This window comes from Filicampus tigris, chromosome 13 (genome assembly GCF_054856515.1).
Source record: "Filicampus tigris isolate MCC_2025a chromosome 13, RoL_Ftig_1.0, whole genome shotgun sequence".
Taxonomy (NCBI): domain Eukaryota; kingdom Metazoa; phylum Chordata; class Actinopteri; order Syngnathiformes; family Syngnathidae; genus Filicampus; species Filicampus tigris.
The window spans coordinates 5606391-5615825 of record NC_141229.1 but is presented as its reverse complement, the minus strand read 5'-3'; the positions used below and the strand labels follow the sequence as shown (position 1 = coordinate 5615825).

Genomic DNA, 9435 nt, shown 5'->3' with positions numbered 1-9435 from the left:
CGGATCTGGTTCCAAGATTTTGTATGATGCTGTGTGTGTGGTGACATGTACGACAGTTGAGGAATGCCATAAAATATTAATCCACCCTTATTTCTATTGCGTTTATCCTCATGAGACCCATTTGACTTTAATGAATGAAATGTTATGAATTAGATATTTCTGCACCCTCCCCATTTTTGTAAATATTCACCATTCCTATTTAAAATAAGACATGCACACACGCTATATTTCACCCCCAATTTTACACACAAACTCTCCCCAATTTTCCTCCAATGTGGTTGAAAAAAAGCATTTAACATCAAAATCAAAAACATTTGAACTTAAAATGTTAACTAATATCTGGGATTTTCCAGTGGACAAACCTATTTTTCTGAAAATTATTTTTTGTTGATTAAATGCAGCAGGTCACATTGGCCTGCAAACATTTTCTGAATACCAAATACAAATGTAAACATTTGTGTTTCTTTTGCTTTCTTTTCTTTGTTTGAAATAATTCACAAAACCCTTTAAAATGTATCCTTATCCACAGCTACAACACAAAATTAACACAAGTAGGACTCTGTAATGTTTAGGTCATTTATTAAAATAATCTTTTTACATTGTTAAATACAATCTCTCAAATGTCTGACAGGAGTCTGGATGCCCCCAAGGTGGATGCCCGCCCTGTTGGCCTGCCCTCTGAACGCCCCTGACACAGGACAGCTTTAAAACATATAATTTATGTGACTGCGAAAATTGAATACCTCTCAGTAATTTTGTTGAAACGTAATGCCGTTGTCAGTTGGAATGGGAGAATACATCTGCAAGTGTCTGTATGTGCGCAAAAAAAAAAAAGAAAAAGTCAAATCCCTTAGCCCCACACAGATGCCTGTGACATTTTCAACTAGCTTCCGTCAGGATGGCTGTGGTGCATTTCTGGAGAGTAGGTCAGGAGCACAATCATCACCCACAGGTGCAGCACTGCCTGCAAAACCAGTCAACAGGTTAGCGGGTGGAAACTCTTTAATCCACGTTTCAAAATCCTTCTTGTTTACATTTATGTTTTTCTGCTACACCAAAAATGCTCATGGGTCAAGTTTAACCATAAAACTATAGAGCTATGACATAGAACAACTGGAGAATGTTTGGTGGTTGGCTACTGGGAAAAAATATTTAAGAAATAAATTAATATAACTTTGAAATGAATTAAAAAATAAAATAAAACAGCAATGTAATAAATAATCACTGAAAAACTATAAAACATTTGAGCTCTTTTAAGAAATGTTTGTGATTGATGTAAATCAAACAAGCAAGCGGGATATAAAAATTAAAGTCAAAATAATGTGCCCCCACTAGTCTAAATATGGCATTCTGAATAATACTAAGTTTGTGGAATATGAATTAAGCAGCAAAATCCACCTGTTTTTATCCATCTCAGGGAGCGGCCATTTTGCCATTTGCTGTCGACTAAATATCACAGTTGCTGAGTGCTCAAGTAACAACCTCGCCTGTTTTCTGAGTTTGGTCGTGTGACGTTCGCAAACTGAGACATAACTGTATACATCTTTTTGTGGTATGTTATATCATATATATTTCGAATAAAAGGGATAAGCAGTACAGAGAATGGATGCAAAATACCAATGAGAAAATAAGGCCAGCAGAAGTTGTTTTACTGTTATTTTTTCAATTTTCAAAATATATTATATATATATATAAATATATATATATTTTTTTTTCAACTTTAAAATGGTTTACCCGCAACCTAACAGAAGGGTTTCAAACAAATACTCGCCATGTACAAGATGACAAAAACCCTGGCCATGGGGTAGCGCCTCAAGAAGATCCCCAGTCTGATGCTGGAATGAGAAAGAGAAACTACTGTATACCGAAATGGATTGTGGGTAATGTAGTCTAGTGTTCAGAACTTGCGCGTTTACCTGAAGCGATCAATGGTGCTGGCCGCCTTTTGCACTCTCCCATACACACCAGGACTTTCTTCATTGCCGAAAAGCACCGGAATGTTCCTTTGTCTGGCCCCTGAACATTTATAAAAAAAAATAAATTCAAAAAAAAAAAAAAATTGAAAATACAACAACTTTCTTGGTCCTCAGAATGGGCGAGCACGACAGGAGGTTACCTGGCCCCTCGACGCTGCTCATGTTGATGGCGGGCCCCCCCGTGCCCGGACCCCCCTGGGTGCTCTTGAGCTGTTGCTCCAGGCGCTCCAGCTGAAAGACAAGTGAGCTTTTCTCCGTGCCCAGAGCCTCCAGCATGGTTTGCTTCTGGATCAGCGTTTCAGTCAGTTGGTGCAGGCGGTTCTCCAGCTCCGTTTGGCTGCTGCTGCTCAGAGTCTTGTTGGTCAACTGAAAGGAAAAAAAAAAAAAAGCATCGACATGCACAAGTATGTGAAATTGTAGTTGTGGTACGCCTAAAGTATTGCAATTCCCCCCACCCCTTGTCTTTTTTTTTTTTTTTTTTACATGAGGGTGACTTCGCAAAAATTAAATAAGATACAAAAGTTCACAACACAAAACTAAACATAACACTTAAACTAAACAACAAAGAAACTCCCCAAAAAAAAGAAACTAAAAATACGTGTATATAAATAAAAAAATATATATTTTTTTGTGGTTCACGCCTTAAAAAAAAGTTACAAAACAAAACCTGTATTAATGTATTACAATGAATTATAAAATTAATCAAACATACGTATACCTTTTTTGTGGTTAACTAGTGCAAAACTATACATAAATTCACATTTTTAAAAAAAGCAACAAAAAAATATACACACACACACATACATTCATACATACATACATAATAGACCACTGAGATCTTTAAACACCTTTTTCAAAATCAAACAAAAAAACAATAATAGCATAAAAATAACTATTTAAAATGAATAATTAAAAAGAACACAGGAGACAAAGACATTTTTGTGGTTGACCTCCGGAAAATAATCAGACACCAATAAATATCTTTTGTGGCTAACTTTTGAAAAAACTAAAAAAAAAAAAAAAAAAAATAATAAAATAATAATAATAATAATAATAATAATAATAATAAAAAAATTAATGATGAATAACCAAGATCTTTTTGGAAAAAAAAGAAAATATAATAATAATAAGAACAATAATAAAAATAACAATAATAATACATTCACTGTGACTGATGTGGTCAGACCGACCTGATTCCGGAGTTTCTGAATTTCATCTTCTCTGTCTTTGACTCGGCTCTGCAGGGTGCTTTTGGTACGGTTCTGCTCTTCCTCCACATATTGCAGCTCCTGAGAACACCACGAAGAGTTTGACAAAAAAACACCAAAGGCGCCATTTTGAGATGACGAAATGTCATCAACTACTTTCCCACCTGCTTGTGCCGCTCCACCTCGGCTTCCAGCTCGTGTCTGACGCGGTTGAGCGCTGCCTGCTCTTCCTCAAACTGCGCCGTCTGCTGCCGCCACGTTTCCGCTTCGGCGAGGGACTGGCTCTCCAAATCCTGAGGGTGAACCCGTACATCGAGTTCCCCATAAATCGAGTTAATCATATCAGACTAGGTCTGGGCGGTGTAACCTTTCAACAATTTTCATGGGCCGATTCTCTCACCTGTAATTCAGTCCGGAGCGAGTGCGTTTGGCCTTGCAGCTTCTGGATCTCCTCCCTCTGCATTTCCTTCTCGTGGCGCAGCTCTTCTATTTCCAGAGTCGCCGTGCCGCTGCCATCCAGCGAGTCTAAACCGGAGCCCTCCTTCAGGCTGCTGATCAGCTTCTCTTTGGACTTAACGTTGACTGACATTAGACACGCGTCCTATAAATCAGTGGTTCTCAACTGTTGTCATCTTGGGACCCGCATTTTCCCTCCACTTTCGTTCTAATATTTTCAGAGTATGATTTGGGCATAAGTAGAGATGTGCACAGAAATTTTGGCGAGGATTGATGACGGTTTTTGGACCTAGAGCTTTTCATCGTCTTCTGGAGGCTCAGGCTGGCTGCATTCGCCATCCAATGCTGCAGGAAGTCTTTTGTTTTTTCGCCTTTCTCAAAGGAAGAACAGAAACCTGAGACGGTTAGGAGTAAATTAGGGCAATACTTGCCGGCACCATACGGCATTTTTTTAGCAAAATAGATACCTCACAGAGATGCCACCTTACATGTACAAAAATGGAGTCACACTAAATATTTAGGCTGCAATTTCAATGCATTTCAATTGGAAAAACTGTTTTGACACACAGGTGAATTAAGCTGATCAAGGTTGGTTGAAATGAAACAAACGCTGAAGTGAAATTACCAGTAGATGCAAAAAATACAACCACAAAATTCATCTTTTTAGGACAGTCTCTTGATATGTTCCATTGTTAATTGAGTTTTTTAAAATTAGTTTTCAGAGTGGGTTTAATAGTTTTTTTGGTGGGTTTTTTTTACAAATGCTTGGATTTTATTCATTTTTGTATACGATGTTTTTCTTGTGTGCAAGATTTTTTTTAAAAGCTCATCCTGCAATTATATCTAAAAAGAAGAAAAAAACATTTTTTAAACCAATCAATTTTCTACCCCAATTATTAAAAAAAAAAAATTAAGCCAACCAACCTCTCCCCTATTTACTGAGTCCAGTAAAATCATATGTTGTTCATTTTATTTATCGAACTCCAAGTCGATACAGTAATTAAGTGACAGGCTTAGTCGTGAAGTCGTAATTACCAGAAAAAAAAGTCTGGGGCACAAAACGTGACCTCAAAACCTATTTTCAATTTTTTTTTTGAATTTTTTTTTTACTTCCTGTCGGTGACCCACTTTTGGGTCCCAAACGACCAGTTGAGGACCACTGCTAAGTGGTGGTGGCGGAGGTCAGGCTTACTTGTAGGATGCGCGAGGCTTTGTGCTTGTAGTCCTGCAGCTCGTGCTTGGCTGTCTCAGCGGCACTCTTGGCGCTCCTCAACTGCTGCTGGAGGTTGTCCACGCGGAGCTTCTCCTCGGCGGCGCGCTTCTCCGCCGCGGCCAACGCCTCGGCCAGGCTCTGCCGCTCGCACTCCAACCGGGACTGCCGGCTCGCGTATTCGCTCTAAACAAACAAATCCGATTGGTAAAATCTTTTGGATGTTAAGAATCTTCGTTTGCAAACAAATCGCAAGAACGAGAAGGAGGATGACGGTAAAACGGCCTCCGATTTAAGACTGAAAATGCCAAGATATGCATCACAGGCCACTAGTTGGCGATGACAAATGATGCACTTTCGCTGCTGTCAGCCACAGCTCTCACTCAGAAAGTCACACAAAGACAAAGACATTTTATGCTTGCGAATATTTTTCTATTCAAATGTACAATGCAAGACTGTCTTAAAAAAAATGGCGGGACATGGGAGGAAAAATCCCGGAAAAAATTCCAAAATGTAAAAACATTTAAAAATAATAATAAAAAAAAAAAAAAAGAAAATATGCAAATCTGCGGGTATTTAAATGCGACTATGCAGGAGTCATTTTAATTTGTAATATCACCCATCGCCTCTAGATGGCAGATATCTCTAACGTGCGCTTACACTTGGTCTTACAGTGTACTGCCCTAATACTACAACGTGAATAGGCCTAATTTCTTTTTTTGCTGATTTAGAATAATATGGACAAACAGCACCTCAATAATGAGTTCTTTCACTTAATGTTGGTTTCTCGTTCAGCAGTTTTGTGCCTCCATTGAATGGTCATTTTTGTGCAAGAGAGCCAGTATGTGGTTACTTTGTTATTTGCTTCAAACCCTTTGTTGTTGGTTTAGGATAGTGGATCTTTTCGACATGCATTAAAATGTATTATCAAAATTGAAATATAATAAGAGCACATTTTGTCCAAATTAAAAAAAAAAGAATTTTTGTCATACATCTGGTTAGGAAGTGTGTGGTCCTATGTGGCCCCCCCCAGTAACCCTAATGAAAATTGTTGTCCCCTCCACCATTTAAGTTGCACATCCCTCGTCTAGAATGTCATCCAGGGCTTCAATGAGCCTTTCGGCTATAAAACTGCAGTCGTTACTATCAAACAGAAGGTCAAAACAAAAGAACCCTGGATGGAAAAGCGTCACCTGCATTTGTCGAAAGTTGTCCTCTTCCCTCCTGATGGCCTGCTCGGCCTCTCGCAGCCTGTCGTGCATGCTGTCCAGAGCCTGGGAGTGCATGCTGCCGCCTTCCGTGTGGTCCTCCAAAATCCTAAACAGCGCAACCTTGACACTTCTTTCATGAAAATGCATCCGACCTAAAAAAGAGAGATCGTACCTGGACCTCTCCACCTGCGCCTCCTCCAGCGCCACGCTGCGGCTCCTCAGCAGCTGGTCGGCCTCGTCCAGTCGGACCTTGAGCACGGCGAGCTGTCCGTCTTTGGCGGCCAGCGCCTCGTTCAGGTCGTCCACCTGCGAGCGCAGGCCCCGTAGCGCGCGGTCGCTCTGAGACTGCTCGGCGTTACGTTTGTCGGCGCGCAGCCGGGCGTTGCTCAGTTCTGCGGGAGTGACGATAAGGATCACAATGAAAAAACAAACAAACTCGAAGCCAATGTGGCCTTAAAATACATTCCTACCTTCTTGCATGTTATTTGATCGCTGGATGACCGAGGCCATCTCCTGGTTGAGTGAGGCCACTTCACTACGCAGGAGTTGGTTCTCCAGACGTAGGCTGGACAGAACCTGGCCCTGTGGCTCCTCCGGAGGACCGCATGACTCCCGTCGGTCGGACTCCTGAGGGGCAGGCGAGCCCGAGTCGCAAGACTCGGCTGAGTCTGGACTAGCTGAGATGACAAATAAAGGAGTTGAGTTGCTTTTTGTTGGACAGTGACAATATTTTATTGGATTTTATTCTAATATATGTTTATTTATGTTTCTTTGTTTTTGCAGATATATAATTGAAAACGTATATTTACTTTTTCCATTAAAAAAAAAGGATTGGATACAAATTTAAAAAGTGATACAATTTAGAGATCCTAAATATGCCATCATTTAAGTGTAATTACATTAGATTTTAAAATAAATTACAAAAATTGATTTCTTAACACTAGTTGTCCATTGTCACAGATGAGCTTGTCAAAAGGATGTTTTAAATATTAAATTATTGTGTAAGTATGTACTATTTCTTCTTCTGTTGCCAAGTCGGGGAAAAAACGTCCATGCAAAAGAGTACGGCAAAAATGCAGTAGAAGAAGAACATCTTCTGGATCAAAGCAAAATGAGCTCGAGGGGAAAAAAAAAAACTTTTTTTTTTTCCTGACTGTAAAAATAAACACATAATAGAAGATCATATAAAGGCTCGTTTTGGTTCGTTGTAGACAGCAACACTGCCTAACCATGGACGGAGGATGGAAGGCCTTTCAACACATGTGAATGTATGATGCTAAATGGCGTTACGTTTGTGTCAAAAATAAATGTATGTGTCCGCTGATCCACAAATGCACAATCAACGCTTCACACGCAGAATTGAATGTTTACAAATGATCATGATAAATGCACACACAACTATAAAAAAAATATAAAATAAAAAAACCACACACAACACAAAATCTCGCATATATTTGTGGATATATGAAAAGCACTTGAAAATCGCAAATGTATTTGTGCATCTGAAAAACAAGTGAAACCCACAAATGTATTTGTAGATCTGAAAAACATGTGAAAATCGCGGATGTATTTGTGTGACTGATTTTGACAGAAATCTCTCCCCATAGTCCGCGCCTTATTCGATTCTTTCAAAATGTTTACCATACCTTGGCTTTGCTCCATCGCCGAACTCTCCTCCGACGCTTTCATGCTGTGAGCGGACTGAGAGCCACAGCTGGACGCCCGGGACATGTCATGTGTCGAGGGCGGCGTGGATGGAAGCGACAGGTCGGCGGCAGGTGGAGTCGGAGTCGCGCTTTTAGCCTCTCCGACCGCCACTTTGCTGGCATCCCTCCTGGGCTCGCGACGGGTGCTGACTGGCGGCTCTGAGCTGTTCAAGAAGTCAAAGAGCATATCATCGTCCACATCAAGCTCGCTCTTTTTGCGCTTCGAAAAGCCAGAGGAAGAGGAGGAGGCAGAGTGGGGGGCTTTGGAAGTTTTGCTCGATCCTTGCTTGTGGACCGAAGTAGTCGCAGGAGCAGACGCAGCCTTCCTGATGTTGCCCGCCGCTGAAGAGATGAAGCTTGACGCGTAGTGAGAAGCTGCGCTGGTCTCAGCATTGTATTCAGGATGGACCGCCGCACCATCTCCATCGTAGTATGATGCAAGGGAGGATGTTTTGGTCTGACTTTTGCTCAAGGCGGTGGCAGCGCCCTGGTCGACTTGATTCAGGAAGTTTTCAGCTTTGCCAGCAAACTCAACAAACCAGGACATTTTAATTGCTGAAGGAAAATACAAAGAAAATAAACAGCGCAATATAAGGAGTAAGGAAAAAAAAAAGTAACAAAGTATAATCCCAAAACACTTTCAGGACATTTAATCAATCGCAACTGGGTTGTTCTGGTTGTTTTACAAGACATTTTGAACCTCATTCAAGCAGGCTTCACCAGTTCAAGCAACCAGGCTAGGTAGGACAGCACCATGCTACGTTTTTCTCTACCGGGTAAACTCGACTAACTCTTCTCTGAGTTGAAGGCACGCCCCATACCATCATTCTTTTGGAGTGCAAAATAGCAGTCATAAAGATGCCTTGCAGAGAGGCCACTGACTATCAACAATATAGTCGTTGGGTGAAAAATACCCCGCAAAGCCAAACGAGACTGTTTTGTTATTGTTATCCCAAAATATTTAAATACCACATCAAACGCTTCTTACAACAAACCCCTGTAAAAAAATGGGTTACAGATTCTTTTATGGAGAAAATAATTACACCCAAAATGTGCATATACAAGCACAATTCTCTCCGTAACAACCCAGGCTAATTTTAGCTCCTCCTCGACAAAGAAAGCACAAGACTCTCCGTCGACCATTTATTTCCATGTACTTCTTTGGACCGACTACTGTACCAGCTCGCTATTTTGACTGGACTTCGGCGCATTAACGTGAAATCTTAGGGCGTTTCAGAAAGAGCACAAAACCAGTAACAGCAAGTGTTTGCAGTAGCACCTTTTCAACGGACCCAGGGTTATTACTAACAATGCACAACTAGTGTGGGTTAACTCAATTTTTGTAAAGCTGTTTTGTCATCCCGCAATCGCTCAGGTACAATAATAAACAGTTATACTTAACACTGTTTGGTGCTAACGCTACGAGATTTAGCTGCCCAGCTCAAGCTGCGATGCTTCAATCTTACCGTTTTAAAACGACGTCCAAATGACCAAAAACGTCTCCTGCCACCGTTCTATCTCCGAGGCTGACTGGTGCACTAACGTAATGCCGTTTGGGTACAAATGGACAAATGTCATCATATGTCGACTACAAAAATCGAAAAATAACACATCTCCTCTACGTGGACCAGGAAGCAAACTTCAAGGACCCCACAATAACACGGGTGG

At 40.8% G+C, this 9435-nt stretch overlaps 1 protein-coding gene across 1 annotated transcript; it reads right to left on the bottom strand.

Annotated features, from left to right (window-relative positions):
* Positions 1-562: 562 nt before the first annotated feature.
* On the bottom strand, positions 563-9434 carry golga5 (golgin A5). The gene is made up of 12 exons (XM_086050492.1): positions 9234-9434; positions 7708-8322; positions 6532-6738; positions 6234-6453; positions 6044-6167; positions 4833-5036; positions 3585-3755; positions 3349-3477; positions 3167-3265; positions 2117-2342; positions 1917-2016; positions 563-1835 (listed from the first exon to the last, which is right to left on the bottom strand). Exons 2-12 carry the CDS (start codon positions 8312-8314, stop codon positions 1742-1744), a joined length of 2181 nt encoding a protein of 726 aa, XP_085906618.1. The 5' UTR covers positions 8315-8322; positions 9234-9434; the 3' UTR covers positions 563-1741.
* Between the last annotated feature and the right edge of the window lies 1 nt (position 9435).

What these genes read in the sequence shown, in the direction of transcription:
- golga5 (XM_086050492.1), bottom strand. Translation starts at nt 8,314, where the DNA reads ATGTCCTGGTTTGTTGAGTTTGCTGGCAAAGCTGAAAACTTCCTGAAT. An exon ending in GCGCAGGTGGAGAGGTCCAG is followed by an intron (nt 6,168 to 6,233) that starts GTACGATCTCTC and finishes TGCGCTGTTTAG; the next exon opens with GATTTTGGAGGACCACACGG. An exon ending in AAGCCTCGCGCATCCTACAA is followed by an intron (nt 3,756 to 4,832) that starts GTAAGCCTGACC and finishes GTCAACGTTAAG; the next exon opens with TCCAAAGAGAAGCTGATCAG.